The 22,357-nt window shown below is 47.7% G+C and overlaps 1 protein-coding gene across 7 annotated transcripts in view; it reads left to right on the forward strand.

Annotated features, from left to right (window-relative positions):
* Positions 1-22,357, forward strand: part of ACSL6 (acyl-CoA synthetase long chain family member 6) — a 41,961-nt gene that overhangs the window by 13,604 nt on the left and 6,000 nt on the right. For 3 of the 7 annotated variants that reach the window (XM_062189785.1, XM_062189786.1, XM_062189788.1), the window contains 11 exons: positions 2,307-2,380; positions 4,435-4,512; positions 5,705-5,839; positions 5,981-6,115; positions 7,795-7,890; positions 8,908-8,980; positions 11,121-11,209; positions 11,898-12,014; positions 15,605-15,748; positions 16,698-16,799; positions 18,367-18,438. In XM_062189785.1, coding sequence (XP_062045769.1) covers positions 2,307-2,380; positions 4,435-4,512; positions 5,705-5,839; positions 5,981-6,115; positions 7,795-7,890; positions 8,908-8,980; positions 11,121-11,209; positions 11,898-12,014; positions 15,605-15,748; positions 16,698-16,799; positions 18,367-18,438 — 1,115 coding nt within the window. Of the gene's footprint in view, positions 1-2,306; positions 2,381-4,299; positions 4,378-4,434; positions 4,513-5,704; positions 5,840-5,980; positions 6,116-7,794; positions 7,891-8,907; positions 8,981-11,120; positions 11,210-11,897; positions 12,015-15,604; positions 15,749-16,697; positions 16,800-18,366; positions 18,439-22,357 lie in introns of all 7 variants that reach the window. The other 4 variants (XM_062189783.1, XM_062189787.1, XM_062189789.1 and 1 more) reach the window with 3 other exon arrangements.

Consider the following 22,357-nt stretch of genomic DNA (forward strand, 5'->3'; position numbering starts at 1 on the left):
AGGAGCCAGGATCTCCATTCCTGTCACCCACTGCCTCTCAGGCACATTAGCAGGAAGGTGGGTTGGAAGCAGAGCATCAGACCAGGTACTCTGATATGGGATGGATGCATCCCAAGCACTGGCTCAACCTATCAAAATGCCATTCTCATCAAAATCACATAGCCTTCTGTGTCTTTAGACTCACCTCTGTGATTTACAATATGGGTGAGAGTACTGGAGCACAAGTTGAAATCCCTCCCGCCATGCAGCTTGGTTAGAGGGATGTGTCTGTCTCATGAGGTCAAACCTGGGACTGTGCTTGATGTTCCTGTGGGACACACGGGCCCCCAGCGAGTTGAGCCAGTAGGCCTCACAGGGTGTATTTACCAGAACAACTTTATTTTAACAACTTTATTTTTGTCTCCTCCAAACTTGCTCAGTGGGGGTAGTTTTTTTTCTTGCTCCTGGGTAAAAATGCAGGCATTTCACTCGCATGTAATAAAAAGTCCCACAACTGTTGCAAGTCACAAACATGGTCTTAATTCAGAATTGCAAGTGCCAGTCCTAAGGAAGCGTTGGTGTACTTTGTTGAGACTTCCCTCCCCTGTGAGGGCTGGCCGTGAGGACCTCACCCTCCCTTCCTCTGTTCCTCTCTGGTATTTCCGTATTTCTCCTTCTCCCCCAGCCTGTTAACAGGTCACTGGGTGGGAAGTGGGGATGGAGAATAACTTCAAAACTTACTTTCTGTTGGGTGAACACTTGTCCGAGTTCTCCTAACGGAGTCCATGCCCTTCCTTGGATCATCTGTTCTCCCCTCCACTGCAGCTTCTGCCTCTGGTGTGCAGAGGGGGTCCTTCAGCCCTAGCATCCTGACCCTGTGGGTGGGGGTCCTTCAGCCCGTCTCCCACCACCCTGCAGGCTGACTTGACTTTTGCAGTGCTCGCACTGGGGTGAAGGGTTGCCTTTCTTGCTTGGTCCCCCAGCTTCAGGGAGCACATTTGGGCCCTTTAAGTGATCCCACTGGGGTCTGAGTTAGCTTGGGCTTTAGGATGGGGTTGGGAGACAGGAGACTTCCTTATATTTTGATGTCTGATGTATTTGGGGTAGCTCTTGTGGTTCTTTCCAAACAAATCCTCTTCGCAATCAATCTCTTTGTCATCAAGGCAAATTCATATAGCATAAAATTAATCATTTTAAAGTGAGCAATTTAGTGACATTAAGTACAGTACATTCTTTTTAAAAATTTTTTTATTTATTTATACAAGTTTCATATGTTTCAGATATACAGATTTAGGAACAGAGAGGCACTTCCCACCCTACCCACACTCCAGCCCTTCCGGTATAGTCTTAATCTCTATTCAGCCCTTTGATGTTCCTTCTGGATGAGCATCGCAAAGTCAACGTCTTGGTTTCTGTGCTATTTCCTGAGCAAATTCTGCAGCAGCGGCCCCTTGCTGTTGGAGTTTCACAGCTGTTTTAGCCACTGTCTCCCTTGGAAGCTTCTGATTTCAAACTTTTGCTGCCTCTGTGGAAACTTTCCATACGTTTTGTACACAGATTTTTATCCGTAGGCCTTTTAGCAGCCTAGTGGGGCTGAGCATTGTTGTCCCTGTTTTTAAGGTGAGGGAACAGGAGAAATGGCTGGCCAATGTTTTGCCAGCAGCGAGTGGCAAACCCTGCCAGGTTTGCCCAGCGGCAGCATCAGGGCGTGTCTACCCCCAACGTGAATGGTGCCCTTGATGGCCTCTCTCCCCAGCCTGCCGGCCAGCCTCTGAATCTCTGGCTCATCCTAGCAGCCCCTGGCTTCCTGAAGTGCCCCAAGGAGCAGGCCTCTTGAGCAGTGTGGAAAGTTCTGTTGAGACATCCCTGTCCCATCTCTGCTAATGAGCAGGAAGGAGGGGCTACCCCAGCCCCTTGGGTCTCCAGCCTGGCCTAGCCTGGTGCCTTGCCAGAAGTCCACTGCCTGCAGATCAGGCTGTGAATTCAACATTTAGTTCTGGGTGTAAGTGAGGGGAGTGGGGGAGGCAGGTGAGCATGAGGCACAGGACGCAGGTAGGTGACACTTCAAGCCCTAAGGCACTGCACCTGTGCAGCTGATCACCTGCCTCTTGTCCCAAGCTGCTGGGGGCCTCCTGGTGGGCTTTGAGTGTCCACAGGATAGAGATCCCTGAAGCTGCATCTGCCTGCCCAGAACTCTGAGGGTGACAAGGACAAAGGCCAGGGGCTTGGCAGTGCAGCCTGCGTGTCTGGAACTGCTGGCTTGTGCTGTTTCTTGGGGAGTGACCCTTAAGATCCCAACTAACTGATCTTCTTGTTTTTTTCCCCAGGGAACCCAAAAGGTGCGATGCTCACCCATGGGAACGTGGTGGCTGATTTCTCTGGCTTTCTGAAAGTGACAGAGGTGAATAAAGTCAACTGACCAGTTGCAGGTGTCTCCAGGGGAGACCCTCAAGCCTCAGGGGCATTTTCTTTGTTTTTTGTGTTTGTTTTTCTGTTATAATCTGGGCAGTCATTCACAGGCTGGAGTTTCTGTTCTCATGAAAGCAGCCCCACTTTTATAGCCATTTTTATCCCAAACACTAAAATGATCCCCATCTGATAATGTGCTAAGACCTAAGACCCCAGCAGGAAAAGCATGTAAACCCATTTTTTTCCATTTTTGACTTGGAAAATTGTGGTTTTGTTGTGTACTCTTTACTTAGAAAGTAATCCTTATTACCTCATTTTTCAAGTCGGCCAGGGTTTAATTCATTCATTTTGTGTTTAAGGACTACTAGGGTCTGAGAAACAACGGCAACTGCTAATTTATAAGGCTGTCCTTAAAGGTAAATCTAAAGTCAAAAAAGCTTGATCTCTTGGCCTGACAAAAGCATGTTAGTGTTTTATAACCGGCTAAGACAGGAGGGCCTTTCCCACACGTGAGTATTTCCTGCGGTTTCCCTTGGGAAGGAATGAACCTCCTCAGGAGAGCGGGGCTTTTCCTGCACTCTGGAGAGGCTCCCTCACCCTCCTGCCCCATGGTCTATGGAGTGTGTGCCCCCAAGTTATGTTTCTTGGCAGCAACCTGTGGGGAATGATGGGTGGCTGAGCCAAGGTTAAGAGCCCTGGGCCAGGCTCCCAGGGTTCATCCAGACTGGTCCAGAACCAGTCCAGGAGAGTGAAGGCCTCTGCAAAAGGGTGGCCACGGGGAAGTCCAGCCCAGGGAGAGCCCCCAAAGGTGCAAGGCCCTGCCAGGCAGGAGGAGCCCCTGAGGTGTGGGCCAGGCCCTCCCTGTGCTAATGGAACACAGGGGACCCCTGCTCAGCTTTCCCCTCTAAGGTCCTGGTTGTAGACTGTGACCTGGGAAGCCAGGTTCAGCCATCTTTCTTTTCTTTTTATTTATTATTTTTTTAAAGATGTATTTATTTCCTCAAAAGGCAGAATTTAAAGAGAGAAAGAGAGAGCAAGCGTTTACATTCGCTGATTCACTCCCCAAGTGGCCCCAACTGCTGGAGCTGAGCTGATCCTGGGGCTTCTTCCAGGTCTTCCACATGGGTGTCAGGGGCCCGAGGCGCATTAGCAGGTGCTAGGTTGGAAGGGGAGCAGCACCCGTATGGGATGCCGGCATGGCAGGCAGCAGCCTTCCCACGACGTCACGATGCTGACCTCTCATCCATCTTTTTAGAGCTTGGCCTTGTGTCCTCTTTCCAGGGCTTGTACCCCTAGCTGCATCTGGCATAGACTTAAGGTTCTCTGAGCCCCTTTCCCTGGAAGAAGGAAGAAGTGCTCACAAACCAAGGCTCCCTGAATCCCCACTGGCCAGGGAGACTGGAACAATAGGGTCTGGAGCAGACCCTGCAGTGGTGGGGAGGTAGAGAGATCAGGGTGGGCATCAGTGACTGCAAGTGAGGTGCAGGTCCTCTCGAGAGACTTCCTGCAGAGCTATCTCTGCTGGTTTATGTGTGCTTCATTTGGCTCTTTGCTTCTGCAGATAACCTAGACCCACTGGCACTGCGACCTAACACTCCGCTTCCTATGCTGCCCTGTCTCTCTATCTCGGTCTCTTCTTTCTGTACCTTTCCTCCCTCCCTCTCCCTCTCCCAACCTCTCCCTTCTTCCCTTTCTCCTTCTCCTCTCCTCTCATGTCCTCTCTCTTCTTTCGCATCTCTCCTTTTCTTTTTGACCTTCCTCTCTCTCTCTCTCTGTCCTTGCCCCCATTCCCCTTTCCCCTCTTCCCATTTGCCCCTTCAGGACCATTTTCTCTTTATTGTTTTATGACTCTCTTGTTGTCTTCCTGTCAGTGTTTCTTTCCTTTCTGTCTCCCATGCCCGTCACCTGCAGAAAGTGATCTTTCCGAGACAGGACGATGTGCTCATCTCCTTCCTGCCTCTGGCGCACATGTTTGAGAGAGTGATCCAGGTAAGCCGCCCGCCTGGCTGACTGGGACTTGCCTGGGCTCCCTGTGTTTTCTTACAGAGTCAGTGGGCGCCCACTTGTGCGGATGTGCACTTTTCCTATTTGCCTTTAGCACACATGTTTGAGCGAATGGTGCAGGTAAGGCCCTCGCATCAGGGAGGCACAGTCTGTGCCTAGAACCCGTAACCCTAGCTCGGTGTCACCTGTCATGGGTGGCCTGAAGTAGGTCTAAACTGCCTGTCCTCAAAAGGTAATGCAGAGGGGTCAGAGGACCTTGGCCACCCCAGCTAACAGTAGGAGCTCAGAGCCCAGTGCAGCCCTCCAGAAGTGCTTTGCTGTCAAGCTTGGGGCAGGACAACTCCATTCATGGCCAGAGCACTTCTTTTCCTTTCCTTTCGTAACTCACCAGCTCCTAACCAAGAAAGCAAAGCAGTCAAGTGGGGGAGTCCAACTGTCACGGTTCCTTGGCCATCGAGGGAGCTGGTGTTACATGGAGCCTGAAACAGGCCTTGTGTCAGGGTACAAAGAGAGTGGGATGAGAATCCATATACAACTGTGGGGACAGAGAATTCTCCATGCATGTGTCACTTGAGGAGCTAGCCTATGAATAATCTGTGGCTGTAAGCCTTTCCCATTTTGCCTTGAGGAGAGATCCACTTCACAGACCTGGAGTGGAGGGTCAGCAGTGCCCGTGAACTAGTTTTGTGACCCTGGGCAAGTCATTTTACTTCCCTCAGCTTTGCATTCCTTGCCTGTAAAACAGGATGAGGAATCCCACCTCCCTTATAGGATTGCTAGAAGCATTAAAGAAAGGAGCACATCTACGATCCCAAATGTGACCCTAGTCACATTAGGAAGCCTTGGCCTCCCACAAACCTCCCTACAGGCAGCTGTAGTAGTATCTCCAGTGCCTATGTGGATGGCACACCCAGAGTTGGTGAACTGTCCCTGGGGAAGCCCTTGGACTCCCTAAGACCCAGAGTGATATGTTAAGAGGATACAATTTGTGTCAGAGATTGCATCTCCAGGGTGGCCTATGCCCAGGTTCTGGGAATGAGTGGGGGCAAGTGTCAGTGGAAATGGCCACTGTGGTGTCTCTCTAGGGCTCAGGACTCCACCCTGTCTCCCGTGTCATCTCCCTAAGTAGGACATCCTGGGAAGATGGGGACCATGGTCGTCTCTGATAGCTGCCTTCTGTGTCTCATGGCAGCAGCCGACACTGGGTCAGGGGCCTGGGATGCCCTCCATGTAGGCTAGAACTTTAGGTAGCTCTGGACTGTAGCTGGCAGCGACTGCCCTAAGGGACTCCTGTCCTGTGCTCTCCCTCTAGTCTGTCGTCTACTGCCACGGAGGGCGTGTCGGCTTCTTCCAGGGAGATATCCGCCTCCTCTCAGATGACATGAAGGCTCTCTGCCCCACCATCTTCCCAGTAGTGCCACGACTGCTGAACCGGATGTACGACAAGGTGAGCCCTGCAGTTCTCTGGCCAGGCTGAGGGGCTGCCCAGCTACTGTGGTTTCTATTTGCCTCTCCCTCACCTCCAGGCTGAGGGGGTGCGTTGAGGTCAGGCCCTGGGGCTGACAATATCTCCACCTGTCTCGCTCAGATCTTCAGCCAGGCGGACAGCCCAATAAAGCGCTGGCTCCTGGAGTTTGCAGCCAAGCGCAAGCAGGCCGAGGTCCGGAGTGGGATCGTCAGGAATGACAGTATCTGGGATGAGCTCTTCTTTAAAAAGATCCAGGTAGGAAAATGAACAGGTGATCCCAGAGGGACACCTGTGTCCAGTGAGTGACCTCTCAGGAGAACCGGAGAGGCTCACCCCTTTGCAATAATACCCTGTGATCCTCGGTAACATGTTATATGTGCCAAAGGCAGCTGGTAGAAAGGGCCCTCTGAAAAGGTGCCACGGCTCACTAGGCTAAATCCTCCGCCTGCGGCGCTGGCACCCAGGTTCTAGTCCCGGTTGGGGCGCTGGATTCTGTCCCAGTTGTTCCTCTTCCAGTCCAGCTCTCTGCTGTTGCCTGGGAAGGCAGTGGAGGATGGCCCTAGTGCTTGGGCCCTGCACCCACCTGGGAGACCAGGAGGAAGTACCTGGCTCCTGGCTTCGGATCAGCGCAGTGCGCCGGCCGTAGCAGCCATTTGTGGGGGTGAACCAATGGAGGGAAGACCTTTCTCTCTCTCTCTCGCTCTCTCTCTCTCTCTCTCACTGTCTAACTCTGCTTGTCAAAAAAAAAAAAAAAAAAAAGACTATTAAAAAAAAAAAGTAGGTTCCTTGAGCTCCTCAGGCATCAGGTGGCTTTGGCCTTGTTGGTCAGATCAGTGCTTCAGTGAGACTGAAGGTCCCTTTCACCCCTCCCTGTAACCCTAGCCATGGTGGCCTCCTGGCAGCACCAGGTTCTAGCCAGGTGGCTGTGAATCTTCTTTTCCGTGCCATTTTTCTATCCCTTCAACCTCTTGCGAACCAGGTTGATCATGAATTACTCATGTCTGTGTTTCCACTAAAGTTTTCAAGCTCTTCATGACCCACAGAATCTGTAGTTAATTGATGGCATTATTCATTTTTTCTTCTTGCTCCTCTATTTTTAGCTATGAATATTAATATTTAAACTCTCTTGGCTCAATTTACAGAAACAAAGTGTTTCAAATGTTCTTTGTGCTCTGCACAGCATAGTAAATAAAGGATGGTATTGATTTGTTTACGAAATAAGACAATAGTGTTAAAATGGAAGTTGGAAAAAATTGTCCTAAGTAATTGCTTTGGGTTCTTGTGAATGATGGGAGAGTAAAGCAGTAGCTGTTTATTTCAAGGAAGCAAGAACCCTTTTCTTTTTTTTGACAGGCAGAGTGGATAGTGAGAGAGAGAGAGACAGAGAGAAAGGTCTTCCTTTTTGCCATTGGTTCACCCTCCAATGGCCGCCGTGGCCGGCACGCTGTGGCCGTCGCATTGCACTGATCCGAAGCCAGGAGCCAGGTGCTTCTCCTGGTCTCCCATGCGGGTGCAGGGCCCAAGCACTTGGGCCATCCTCCACTGCACTCCCGGGCCATAGCAGAGAGCTGGCCTGGAAGAGGGGCAACCGGGACAGAATCTGGCACCCCAACCGGGACTAGAACCCGGTGTGCCAGTGCTGCAAGGTGGAGGATTAGCCTATTGAGCCGCGGTGCTGGCTAGCAAGAACCCTTATGTCTGAATGCCAAACAGATGAATGGTACTTTTCTTGGAAAAAGCTGGTCATTATTATGGAGTGAGTGCCTGAGCAGGTTGGGTTTATCATTTGGAAGAGGAAGAAACTTCCTGATTTCCTGTGTCCTCTCTAATCCAGTTAGGGCCCAGTTGATGAGGGTTGACCTTGGATGGGACCAGAATGGCCTGGATGCCATCTCAGGCCTCACACTTAGGCAAGTGCCTCTCTCTCCCCACAGGCCAGCCTTGGTGGCTGTGTGCGGATGATTGTTACTGGAGCAGCCCCCGCATCACCAACAGTCCTGGGATTCCTCCGGGCCGCTCTGGGCTGCCAGGTATTGACACTGTGTGACCTTCCCTGGGGGCAGTGGGGTGTGTGTTAGGGCAGGGAAATTATTACACCGTCTCATATACAGAGAAAGATTCTGGGGGCAAGATTTCTGCGGGATATAAGCTCCCTCCTCTGAGGGAAAGCCAGTGGGAGCCAGGGTGTCCTTGCCACATTCTGGAACGCCTGGGTGTGTCCACTCTGGGAAATCACTTGACCTTGGCCCTGGCAAGGTTTCAGCAGAGGCTAAAGGGGTCAGATAAACTATATATGGGTCATCAGTGTTTTGGAAAACCCCTGCTACACCTGTTCTGCATCTCTGCATTTACCAGCCTGCAGAATTCAAGTCTTTCCTCTCCCAGCCCATAAAAGGAGCACAAGGGAGGAAGTGCAAGCTCTTTTGTTTGTTGTTACTTGGTTCAGTACGTTTTGACATCTCTCAGAGACTCATTCCTTCGTTTATCCATTCAACTGATGCTTATTAATTTCCTGCCTATGGCACATATTGGAACATGGTTGTGGGGTTTGGATTTTGAGTAAAATAGGCACATCTGTTTCATGACTGCACACACTTAAATTTTTATGCTTTAGGAGCCACTGAGTTTCTTACACTGTCTTCCTGTCCCACACCAACATGGCCCAACCGCTTCTCGGGAGTGTTGGGGGGAGGAATTTCTTAACAGAGACAAAAGTAAAGCATGGAGTGGATTTTTAAGTGTTTACATTTAATATATCATCCAAATGAAATACAAAGTTACTGGTCAGATACCTTTACCCAGACTACATGATTTTATCTACCAAGTGTCTGTGGTTAAAAAGAAACAAACAAACAAAAAAAAAACCAGAACAATAAACAACACTTCCCAGCAAATGTGGCAGTGCTTGTTGTCTGTGTTCAGCTTCACCAAACCCCGAGGCACCTCCCCTCTCACCAGTGGCTCCATGGGAAGATAACTGGCTAGAAAGGGCAGCTGCTCAGCTAAAGGAGGGGTATCCACTGTGGTTTCCCATGTTTTGTTTGAAGGTTTATGAAGGTTACGGCCAAACTGAGTGCACAGCTGGATGCACCTTCACCACACCTGGCGACTGGACCTCAGGTAGGATGGGCTGGGGATGTGGGAGTGGTTCACAGGTCACTGCCAGGTAAAAGCAGCAGGCTTAAAGCTCCCTTATGGAAAGCAAAAGAATTAGAAGAAAAACATCAGTGGTGGTTATGTCTGGGTTGTGACATTACGGATCTATTGTTTTCTTTGTTGCTTTTGTGAGTGTGTTTCCCTGCTTCTTTTATAGATGAACAGAAATGTTTTTAAAAATAAAGCAAGAGAGAGAGAGAGAGAGAGAAACAATAGGTCACAAGAATCAACTCCAGCTGGAAAAATGCCTATATCAGAACATTGGATTTTGTAGATTTTAGATGCCAGAGTTTTGCTGCCAGTCACTTTAGAAGGAAGGAAGCAGACTGTGAGTTGGATGTGACATATAAGGGAGAACGAGGTTCATAGTGGCCAGAGCACTGTTTCTTAAAGTGTCATTTCAGAAGCCCTCTGGGAACTAGGACCTCTTGGGATATTAGTGTTGAGGAAGCAGTGGGAACCTCAGGAAGGAGCAGCTCCCATCTACACCCTCATTCCGAGAAGATGCATCTTTCAGAGGGAGGCAAGTTTGTTATAGGCAGCCTGTGCGTTGCTCGTCACCAAATTTATACCAGAGACAAGGAGAATCTAAAAACCAGACCACTCTGTGAAAGAAGCCTGCAGGATCCCAGCTTCTCCATTGAGCCTGGGGCCACTCTTTATGCTCATGTTTGCTCAAATCTAAACTGGAAAAATTGGGATAAGCTACATGCTAAAGAAATACACTGCTTAGTGCGGTGCTGCTTTCAGAGTACCTTGAGACAGCGTAAACGTGGTAGGTACATTCTCAACTGAAACCAATTTGGCCAAGGATTGAAACTCTTTTTCCTGAGTTCTCTCTCTCTATACTCTAGCTGAAAAAGCCTATTTTGTATAAAGGAGAGAATTTCAAAAAGTTGATAGAAAATGGAATGAAAAGATAAGTTCGTGCAAAAAAATTGAAATCTATACTTTTTTTTTGTAATATGCATTTTCCTATGAGCTTTTTGAGGACCCATAATAAATTCTTCTATCACTTGCCAGTACCAAACTCCAGGTAACATCTCTGAAAGTCCTCACTCACTAATGTTTACCTTATCACTGCTGTCACATTGACCAATAATTCTTGTGTATCCCCTTCCATTTGGATACTGTTTTGCTTCCCTCAGATGTCACCTTCTATGTTTTCCTATGTAAACTATTGAGGTTTTGCCTTTTTTACTCTTCTTTACCATGGATCCTTGCAAATGATATTGGGTGTGCAAGGACAGATAACTCTTTATATCATTGTAAAGGGTTTGGCCACTTCTGTTTTAAGAGAGTGACAAAAATGTCCCAGTCTTATTGTTTATATATACCTGGCTCACTTTTCTTCAGGACCTTGGCCAGCACCTACTTAAAAAAACAACCAAGTTGCCAGTGAATTATGTAATAACCACAATGACTAGAGAGAATGACTTAGATGTAATTTTGTGGTTAGAGTACATAAGATAAAACAATTGGGGTTCTGTTTTTGGGGGTCAAGTTACCTTGTCTCGCTTTTCTGTTCCTTTGTCACCCAAGTGTAACAGCAAGATCACCTTGGTGCCCATAACAAATGTGGAATCTCATGCCTCATTCCAGCCCACTAGATCAGAGTCTACAGCCTAACAATTTCCAGAAGATTCCTATGCACATTAATCAGCACTTTGATGACTAGAGGAAAAGCGATAATGTCTGTATCTTATGATTCCCCAAACCAAGATGTATAATCTGACAGTGGGAAAAATGTTTGCAGGTGGGCACTATTGTAAGAAATCCTGACCATGTAGTTGATGGGGCTATAAGCCCACCACCACCCTGAAGGACTCTGTGCGGGTTGGTGCTTAGCCAGGTATAGGTATGCCTGTCTGCTCTTTAAGAATCAGACGTAAAACAGAGGCCTTGGGAAATGTTGGCTTTTGCTTTCTTCAAAACTTCATTTTATCATTCATGCCTGCTTGGGGCAAGTGCCCATCTGAGGCATGTTGTTTTCTGTCCATAATTTCCCTCGCTGGCCGGGGAGGGGGGTGGGTATGCGGCCTGGAGCATCTTCAGTGCTGAGGCTGCTGTGACACTGCAGATGTCACCTTGCTTGGTGTCCTAGGGCACGTAGGGGCGCCTCTGCCCTGCAACCACATCAAGCTCGTCGACGTTGAGGAACTGAACTACTGGACCTGCAAAGGAGAGGGCGAGGTAAATTTCAGGATTTAGCCATTCTGTCTGTGGATGCCATGTGTAGTGAGTCCAAGAAAGCGAGAAGACAGGGAGTGGAACTCCCCCTGTTACCTTGTATGTAAAGTCGTTTTTAAAAATCACTCTCAGTTTGACTCAGCTGAATTCAGCATCTCCTCTCCTGTTTAGGAAGCAGCCAACCAGCAAGGCTGGGACTCAGCTGATCTAAATCAGGATGCAAGAGTTCCCAAGATTGGACATTCCATTTTTCCCCCTTAGCGGTGGCTTAGCCTGCTGCTGCTCTCAGCAGATATAAGCCCAGCTGGGATGCTTGCTCATTCCATGGGAGTGAGTGTGAAACCGATGGTTTGAGAGTGCCTGGCGTTCTTGCTGGCATGAGCCAGCCCTCAGTATCTGTAATGAGACCACATTGAGGGTCACAGAGCATCTCGTGGCCAAGGGCATGGAACCTCAGGGGAAGAAGGCAGAGTGGGGAGGAAATGGGGAAAGTGCCACTTAGAGAAGACGAGAGACAGTGCAGGCTGCTGGCGGCTGCTGCCTGTCTTCCATGTCCACCCCTACGGTTTCCCCAGCAGCCTTCCCAATGGACACAGTACCCTACCCTCTGTGGGCCTTCGTTCGTCTGTGTCCCCCTTCGTTGCATGCCTTATGCCATGGTTAAGGGAAGCTGTGGCCTCTGTTCCCGCAGATATGTGTGAGAGGACCAAATGTATTCAAAGGCTACTTGAAAGATCAGAACAGGACGAAGGAGGCCCTGGATAGCGACGGCTGGCTTCACACTGGAGACATTGGCAAGTGGCTACCGGTGCGTACACTGGGAACTGTGGAGCTCCAAATGTTTTGGCAGTGGTGGTAGAGGGGGCTGTATCTGGTCTGGCTCACTGAGGCAGGCACCTTCTCTGTGTCTTCCCAGGTTATCACTCAGGAATACCTTTTAACCTTTTTTTTTTTTTTTTTTTTTTTAAGATTTATTTATTTATTTGAAAGAGTTACAGAAAGAGGGAGAGATAGAGAGAGATCTTCCATTTGCTAGTTCACTCCCCAGACAGCCGTAACAGCCAGGGCTGGGCTAAGCCAAAGCCAGGAGCTGGGAGCTTCATCCAGTCTCCCATGTGATTGGCAGGGGCTCAAGCACTTGGGCCATCTTCTATGCTTTCCCAAGCCATTAGTAGGGAGCTGGCATGGAAGTGGAATAGCCAAGACACAAACCGATGCCTATGTGGAATGCTGGCGTCACAGGTGGCGATTAGCTGCTATGCCAGAGCACTGGCCCCCACCTTTTGGGATCGGGAGATTCTTCCGTATCTGGCCCCCAGAGCTTCCCTTCCTAGTGAGGGTGATGAGGAACCTGTTCAGGAGGGGACAGCTCAGTCTTAGAGATGGACTCTCTATGCTTAGCAATTTCTAGAAGGAGAACTGGCCATGGGTGTATCCCTCTGGGAATGGTGTGGACTCGGGCCTCTAGCTGAGAGGCAAAGGGAAAAGCTTGAAGCTTGGCAGGAGGATGCCTGAGTTCCTTCAGATCTGCCAGGAGCCCTATAAAAACAGCTTCATCCTTCTCTTGGGTGCCTCCTTGACTCACTTATGGAAGACAGCGAGCCTCTATGGCAACTTTGGCTGTAGCCCCTGACTTTCATCCAAAACAAGTTTGCCTCCTTTTCTCCTTTTTAAGGTGGGGGTAGTAACATTGTAACCTTCTATAGTTACTGTGGTGAGGGACACCTGAGGTGATTCCTGCACAGCACGGAGCACAGTGCTTGGCATACTGGAGACGTTGGGTGGATGCTTTGGGCAGGGAAAGGCTGTGCCCCTGAATCTGAGAGCCCTCGCCTGGTGCAGCCCTCCCTGGGCATGCTTGCTCTGTCTATGGGGAGTTTCTGAGGTCTCAGGTGGACGTTTTGAGGGGCTGACAATTAGCCAGCACACACAGGATGTTGAGCCCTTGCAGGGACCTGTGAGCTGGTGAGCCATTGGCCCTGCTTGGATCTCTATGTTTGGCCATGAGAAACCTTTACACTTACGGCAGCCACGTAGTGTCCTTGGCTTGTGCACTCAGCCAGGGACTCTGCTCAGGGAAGATATGAATCTTTAGTTCTCAATCCATCATGATAGACATGGCAGGGAGAGCATACTCACTAGAGGCGAGGCCAGGGAGGACAGACAGACAGGCGGGAGGGGAGAGGGAGCAGGACTCTCTGGGGCATGGTAATGGCACGTACTGAAGAGAGACCCTAGAGGTGTGAAACAAGCTATACCAAGGGAATATTCCTGCAGATATCGGGGAGAGTGGCCAGAGAGGCCAGGTGGCCTTGGATACTTACAGAGGTTGGGTTGTCCCATCAGCCCAGGAAGCCCTTTCCTGCCCTGCATGTCGTTTCATATTATTTTTCTTAAAGTGGGCCCTTAAAGCTGGACACCCTGCTGCTAATTCCCATACCTTGAATGAAGCCATCCAGCACGCATAGGCTTGTGAGAAGCAAATGAATTAATTCACATGAGCTAGCACAGAGGCCAGAGCATACAGCAGGAAGGCATCTGTGGGAGGCAGTTTTTAACATTATCATTACTCTTAAATCATTATCGAGATTTAATGAAAATTGTTACTGCAGCCATGAGCTATTTGTCCTTTCTGCATTTCTCATGGAAAGCGAACTGTGCCTTCCTGGCTGTATTAGTACGCTGTTTGTCACTTCAACTAAAACACCTGAGAGGAGCTTCTTGGGAAGGAAAAGACTTCTTTCTGCTTCCAGTTTGGAGGTTACAGTTCAGGACCAGGTGGCTCTGTAGTCTGCTGCCCAGTGGTGCCGGTCAGGAGGGAGGTGAGCCAGGAAGCAGAGAACAGCTCAACTGAACTTGAACTCAAATAATCAACCCTCTTGTGAGAACCATCCTCTGATATCATGCCCCCAGTGACCTAAAACCCTTCCCGAGACCCACCTCTCAGCCGTTGTCATTAGGTCAAGCAGCCACCCTTAATCTATCAACCATTAGCATTGAAGTTTAAACAGCTGCATGAGTTAGGGGGCGGCAGGGCCCACTCAGCCCATAACACTAGCATAAAGTCAGCTTAACCATGATGTTATTTTTTTAAAAATTGCTTATACAAAGTTGTGTTTGGCCTTGACATTTATATTCGTAATGAATTGGTGTCTTGTTTCCATTTTATGTACAACTCCATTATGGTGTTGGGGTCGTTTCATTGAATGAGTTGGTGAGGTTCTTTTTTCGTCTGTGTTCCAGAATAGCATGTATAAGATTGAACAACCCATCTTTAGAAGTTAAGTAGAAACTGTCTACGAAGGCATATGCATATTAATTGTTTTTTGAATAGTGAGGGAGAAATTAAAGAATAGTATGGTCTCCTGATATAGAGAGACTTGCATTCAAATCTTGGTTCCCCTACCTCCTAGGTAACCTTTCTGATTATTGGTTTCCTCATCTGTGAAGTGGAGGTGACAACACCTAGCTTACAGAGTGGCATGAGAATGAAAGAGGCTGGTGTTGGGGAAGTGCCTTATGTCCAGCCTGGGTTTTGAGTAAAATAGGGCCTGCTTGCTTTCCTCTTTGAGAGAAATTTCTCTACCCCACAGGTAGAGTGGGGACAGAGTATAGGCAGCATCTGGTGAGGAAGTGGTCCTGCTGGAAGGAGCAGCTGGTGGTGAGGGATTGCTAAGGACCCATGAGCCTGGCAGGTGGCAGCACCATCTCCAGGAGTGGGGCTGGGGGTCTGGCACAGGCTGGAGGAGGGCCATGATGAGTTTCCTCTGAGGTGCGTTGCATCCTGCTGGACAGACCATCTGGGCTTTGAAGACTTCTGAGGGTCGTTGGATGCTGGGTTTGGAGCCCAGGGAAGAGGTCTGACTGGAAGCTCAGGCATGGGAATGGCCAATGAAGAGGTGCAGGAAAGAGCAAGGCACAGGTGGAGCAGAGAGGGGAGCTTACCTGATCACTTGGAAACTCAGGATGATTGAGGGGAGTCAGGGAGGTGCACAGGAGCCCTGGAGGGCCAGAGCTCCTGGTGCCACCTGTGCTGGAGAGACTGTTCTTGGGGATGAGGACAGTAGTTGGGATGAGAAAACTCAGTGCAGTCTAGGGGAGTGGATCTGAAGATACTGTTGAGGACACCTCTGAGGGAGGGGTGAGGACACCCCTGCCAGGCATGCATGGGAGAGGGTGGCAGGGTGGGATGGGGCTCACTGCAGAGGGGAAGGAACAGGGGGCACTTAGGACCCGGCTTGGATGTCATCAACCCTTGGCGTTGGGGGTCTCTCTCCAGCTGCATAGCAGCTGTGTAAGATGGGGAAGCAGAAGGGGCAGAGTCTGCAGGGTGGCGTGGGGCAGGGTTCAGGCTTGGAAGGTCTGCTTTCTTATAAAGCTATTCGTCTAACTCCACAGGAAGGAACTCTTAAAATTATTGACCGGAAAAAGCACATATTTAAACTTGCTCAGGGAGAATATGTTGCACCCGAGAAAATTGAGAACATCTACATCCGAAGTGAGCCTGTGGCACAGATCTATGTCCATGGAGACAGCTTAAAGGTGAGGCCCTACGCTTCAGCCCTCCACCCGTAGTGGGCCTGCTGGGAAATCAGATTGAATACTCCTCTCCAGTCAGACAGTACGAGTGTCCTGTGTGTCTTAAACCTTGGGAGAAATTTAGATTACTTACAGTCTGGTCCAGTTATACATTTCCTGAACATCCCCACTACTTGTAACCTGTGCTCTACTCCTTCTAAGGAGGTTTTTGAGCTAACATACTAAAGAAAGAGTCAAGGTTTCTATTGTTTTAATTTTTAAATATGCATGTTAACTTCACAGGTAAATGTATGCAGCATTCCAAATGATGGCACCAATGATAATTCAGCTTATTAGTACTAAATTATTTGGAGGGGGTTTATACTTATTTTGTTTTCAGTGTCATTTAGAGTTGATGTCAGCAAGATCACGGGCATGCTCTATTACATCAAAGATATCAGATACATTCTACACTATCATTGTACTTAGATAAAATTAACCATTTTTTTGAAGAAAATGCTTTAAAAATAAAGTAGATGTATAGATGTCTTCACGAATGAGGATCATATTGGTGAAACAATTTCAAAACGGTCTGGGAATCCTGAGAAACATGTTTACCGTAGACTCTGAATCCTACAGTGCTGCTTCAGCATCTTAAAGATGTGCTGATAAGGTTCCTATAAGCATCAAAGATGCCTGTCACATTAACTCACTTATTATTAATGACCTTGAACGTTTTCTTTTCCCCTCAAAATTTTGTGGAATATATCAGAACATGAATAGTCACAAGGATGTGTGATAGATTGCTGGAAATGTTTCATAACGTATGAGCAAGTGTTTTGTAAGCAAATATTTATTTTTAGAAAAGGGTGGAGCCTGTGAATACCAGGAGGTTATTTTTAATGCTGGGCCACAAACAGCCACTTGAAAAGCTTTTGTCATGACCGTGTTTTCCCTTTGGTGGGCGTTGCAGGCCTTTTTGGTGGGCGTTGTTGTGCCTGACCCTGAGGTGATGCCCACTTGGGCCCAGAAGAGGGGAATTGAAGGGACCTATACACAGCTCTGCATAAATAAGGTTGGTATCTTGGGGCTGCTCCTGAAAGGCTACTGAACGTTTCAGGACAATGTGTAATGAGATGCAGGCCAGTGAAATTTGAAAACATAGGGAATTTCTGATACAACTTTATACATGGTAGGAATTATGAGCCAGAGACTTGTCACTTTTGTTGTTGAAGATACCCAGGTTTCTTCTTTTAAAATCTTTTTATTTTTTTATTTTTGACAGGCAGAGTGGACAGTGAGAGAGAGAGACAGACAGACAGACAGAAAGGTCTTCCTTTGCCATTGGTTCACCCTCCAATGGCCTCCGCGGCCGGCGCACCGCGCTGATCCGAAGCCAGGAGCCAGGTGCTTCTCCTGGTCTCCCGTGGGGTGCAGGGCCCAAGCACTTGGGCCATCCTCCACTGCACTCCTGGGCCATAGCAGAGAGCTGGCCTGGAAGAGGGGCAATCGGGATAGAACCGGCGCCCCGACCGGGACTAGAACCTGGTGTGCCGGCGCCACTAGGCAGAGGATTAGCCTGTAGAGCCATGGTACCGGCCTTTCTTTTAAAATCTTTTTTGATTTTATTTATTTGAAAGACTGAGTTACAGAGAGAGACAGAGAAACAGAGAGATCTTCCATCCACTGGTTCACTCCCCAAATGACCACAACAGCCAGGGCTGCGCCAGGCCGAAGCCAGGAGCCTAGAGCTTCTTCCAGATCTGCTACGTGGGTGCAGGGGCCCAAGTGCTTGTGCCATCCTCTGCTGCTTTCCTGAGTGCATTAGCAGGGAGCTGGATCAGAAGTGGAGCAGTCGGGTCTCAAACCGGCACCCATATGGGATGCTGGCATTACGGGCCATTGCTTAATCCACTACGCCACAGCGCCAGCCCCAAGATCCATGTTTGTTCTTAGAAAGTTTAGTAAGTGATTGGGTTTTAGAACCAGGAGACATCACAGAAAGTTTTTCTACTCCAGGAAAGGAGTTGACTTGCCCAGGGCCACATAGCTGGTTGACAGCAGAGTCAGGGTAGACCCAAGTGTTTTGGTGGTTCTGGCCAGGCTCTAATCCACCAAATGTGAGATGGATTTGGGATCTACTGGCCTTGGGAAGATGGTCATGGAATTGAAAGGTACCACCCATCTTCCTGCTGAGCGCTCTATCCCTTCACAGCTTCCTGAAGCCTCATGGCCTCATGGGGTCCGCTGGAAGACCATGGCTGTGCCATGCTCAGACTCAGCCCCTTCTCTGCAGCAGCCGTACATCCTACCTCTCCCACCAGGCCTTGGGCTCAGCTGGGAGCACCTGGACTCACCAGATTGGCAAAGAACCACTTAGAAACATTTGAGTCGTTCCTTATCCCGTTCATGGGCGTGCCTTGGCCATTTCTAACACTTGCTGGCCTGGTGAGAGGTGGTGACTGGCATGTTGCCAAGGAGTACTGGGCTTACTTTGGGGAGCGGGTGTGGGGGATGGGAGCCACAGGGGAGCCCCTGTCAGCAAAAGGCTCATTGTACTTTCTTCAAAGTATGTTGTTTGCCCTACCTGCATTTTGAAATGTGCGCTTATCTTGTAATTTTCCTCCTGTGGTTCAATTCAGGAACTGAAGAAAGCCATTTTGGAAGATTTGGTGAGGTTAGGAAAAGAAAGTGGACTCCATTCTTTTGAACAGGTAACTTACTTTCCCCAAACTTGTTACAGCTCTTTAGACAGTGATGAAAGTGACTTGTGCACGCAGTGGCCTCAGCTTACGCCCCTGAAGCCTGTTTGCAGCTGAGCCCCCAGCAGCTTGCCTTCTGAACCCAAATCGGCCATTGGTCAAGCGAGATGGTGCTCCTCATCTTGTGCTCACAAATGCTCCTGGGCTGAAATGCTGGCCTCAAGGTCTCCGTAGACCATGTGTTCGTGGTCCATTTCCCAAGCTGCCTGTGGCACTAAAGACCAGGGTCCTGGTTTCTTTTTAATCTCATAGGGCTGCAGGGGACTAGCTTACTTGCTAGGAGGACATGAGAAAGCTTGGGCTCCTTCCTCAGGCCAGGGGTCCATCAGTCCAGAGTGTCTCTTACAGACAGGCAGAGATATGCTGGGAGGTGACACGGCAGCCCTGGGGCTTTGTAACGGAGTTCATGTGCAGGTGCATCCTCACTGCCCCTGCAGCCTCCACAGGCAGAACTTGGCAGGTGGAAAATTCTTGGAGCAGAAAAACATTAATGTACTGATTTTCCATTTGTCTTCCTTTTAAAAGAATTGTTCTGGATAAAATAAAAACTTCATTCAAATAATTGTCTTTTACAGAATAAAAACATCATCAAAATAACTGTTCTAAAAATTTTCCCCAAATACAGTGTTGGGGTCTGTAAGGTTTTTGAGTATTTAATGCTTTTTAAACACTTATTTATTTTAAAGGCAGAGTTACAGAGAGAAATAGAGGCAGAGACAGAAAGAGAGATCTTCCATCTACTAGTTCACTCCCTAAATGACCACAATGACTGGAGTTGGGCTGATCTGAAGCCAGGGGCCAGGAACTTCTGGGTCCAAGGACTTGGGCCATCCTCTGCTGCTTTCCCAAGTGCATTAGCAGGGAGCTGGATTGGGAGTGGAGCAGCTGGGACTCAAACCAGCACCCATATGTGATGCTGGTGCTGCAGGAGACGGCTTTACCCACTATGCCGCAGCACTGGCCCCCAAGATTTTAAATTGTTACATGCTTATTTGATGATAACCTAAGAACATTTAAAAAACCAGTTTTAAATATAAAATACTTGCAGTGCTTTTATTTGAAATTTAAAAAACATATTTCCACAGATTAAAATTTCTGAAGTTTCACATTGAGGAAATCTAAACACCTCAGGTTCTAAGAACACCTCAGGTTTTTCTTTGGAAATGCATCTTTGTATTGATGCAGTTTGAGAAACACTGCTTTTCCCTCATTTGTCAGTACTTTTTAGGACACCTAAGTCCTGGATTAAACAGACCTGTATTTTAAAAAATTGTAAAGCCTGAGGTACTTGGACAGATTATATTTATCTTTCTGAATGAAAGTTCTTTTTTGGAGTAATAATTATTTAAATTTCCAGACTTACTAGAACTGATTTCATTTCCCTTCCTTATTGGGGAGTTGTGCAAGTGGATCCAGCGTAATCTTGTTGTCCAAGAGTGACAAATGAGTGTTCCCAGGCCTGCTGGTTCTGGGCCCCCTTTGCAGGGCAGGGCACTGCATAGACCAGGGACAAGCTTGTGCCTGTGCACATCCTTGTGCGTTCATGGCGCCTGCACGCCCCCTGCTGGTGGTGGGATGTATGACCTGCCCCAGGATCCTAACAGATTTCTTTGGGTGAAAAAAAAAAGCTCTTAAAATGATGCTTAAACCAGACCTTTGGTTAAGTTTCCAGTGTCCTCTGCTTAGAGCTTTTCCTGAGAGAAAATGTGTTCTTGACTTTCCACGTGCCTTAAGCAGAGTTTCTGCTCTAATAATCTGTCCTCACCATGGTGACCTCAAATACAAGGAAGTCATGTGGCATCCCAGAAGCCTTTAATTTTATTGCCAGAGCTGTCACCTCTTGGTTTTCTCTGCTCCCATTCTCCTGTTTGTTAGTCTGTGGTATCCTCACCCCGATGGCCAGTGTCTGCCCTCAGCTGATCCCAGGCGAGTAAGAACCAGCTCGTGCCTGTGTATGGTAGGCCCCCAGCTGTGACCCACAGCTCAACATAAATTATTCAGCTAATCTATAACCCATTGTCAGCTTGTTCTTTTCCCTCTCCCTTTGAAATACATGGTCATTTAAGGCTTAACTGTAACTAAACACACACACGCAAATAAATAATCCAAACTCAAAATTTAATTCAACGAAAGCTTTAAGGGTTCAAACTTACTGAGCTAGGTCAATCTGGATTAAAATTTGAATTAGAAGACAAAATGGATGGATGTACTGTAATATAATTTTGAGAAATATACAATTCCTAGGACTAGGCCAACCATTATTAAATGTATGGAAGTTTTTGGAAGATAAAATCAATAGATGGAAAGCATTTATAATAATTATCAATAATTAAAATAGGTGACTGGGAAATGTATAAGCATATTAAACAATATTATTTATTTTTATTTTTTGACAGGCAGAGTGGACAGTGAGAGAGAGAGACAGAGAGAAAGGTCTTCCTTTGCCGTTGGTTCACCCTCCAGTGGCCACCGCGGCTGGCGCGCTGCGGCCGGCACACCGCGCTGATCCAATGGCAGGAGCCAGGTGCTTCTCCTGGTCTCCCCTGGGGTGTAGGGCCCAAGCACTTGGGCCATCCTGCACTGTACTCCCTGGCCATAGCAGAGAGCTGGCCTGGAAGAGGGGCAACTGGGACAGAATCCGGTGCCCCGACCGGAACTAGAACCTGGTGTGCCGGCACCGCAAGGTGGAGCATTAGCCTAGTGAGCTGCAGCACTGGCCTAAACAATATTCTTGATATTTATGTTCCTCATTATAAAAAAGTTTGTAAAATCAATATGAAGTAAACTAGATAGAGTTTTAAATTTGTTAGCTTTTTAAATTATATGAAAGGCTTCACTAAAAATAATTTATTATATTTACTCTCATTGTAATGAATTCTTACCTAACAAATTAGGCTTTAAATGAAAATTAATTGATCATTCCCCTGTGTCCTATTTTTCCTTATGTTATCTCTTCTGTCTAACTGAATTATCCACTCTGTAATTATTATCTACAAGCAGTACTGTGTTACAGTGTTTCATTGAATTACATCCTTGAAAAATGAAAATACTATTCTTCAAAATTATAAAGGGTTCATGCTTTTATGAGTTGGTATGAATTAGCACTTTTCAGATATTTTATTTCAGTGTAATATTTAAATGTTACAATAATTATGAATTTGCCAAAAAAAAATTAAAAGCCTAAAGAATCTCTTCTCAGTGTTAAGAGCATAGTTTCAGGAAGCTTATTTCTTTGCTTATTAAAAACTAGAAAACCTGTTTCATGGTATGTTTGGCATAAAGAGAGAATAAGGATTCTCATACTTTTTTTTAAAAAAGCTCACTATTGGACAATTTGGTTTTAAAAGAAATATATGTAATAATTATAGAAAATGCTGAAGTATTTTATTGTTGATTCACTTCTGAAAAAAGAAAAAAACTGCTATGGATTTGTGGCCCACAGTTAAGGTCATTGTGAAACAACTGCTTTGACTCATTTTTGTCTACTTCCTGACTAGACTTGTGGCCACTCAAGCAGGGCATGCAGATATATTCATGGGGAATTTGACAGCCCCGTGGCTGACGCTCGGACTGGAGCAGGGACTGACAGCCTGCTGTGCTGACCTGCTTCCCCAGGGGACCGAAGCGGGAGCCGAGTGCAGGCTGCCTGATTGTGTGGCCTGCAAGGCTCTGGTAGATGACAGAGCCTCTTCCGAGGCAGAGCTACCCTGCAGACACCAGCAGGAGCTCCAGGTACCCCACTAGCCTGTATGTTTGCTACAGGGGTCTGGATTGACCGGTATTCAGAATCCACCTGTTGGTGCGGCTTTTGCCTCCTCAGCTCGTAATAATTTCTTTTCTGTTCTGTTAACCATCTGGATAGCATTGTGTA

Source organism: Lepus europaeus, chromosome 4, assembly GCF_033115175.1.
Source record: "Lepus europaeus isolate LE1 chromosome 4, mLepTim1.pri, whole genome shotgun sequence".
In the NCBI taxonomy this organism is placed as follows: domain Eukaryota; kingdom Metazoa; phylum Chordata; class Mammalia; order Lagomorpha; family Leporidae; genus Lepus; species Lepus europaeus.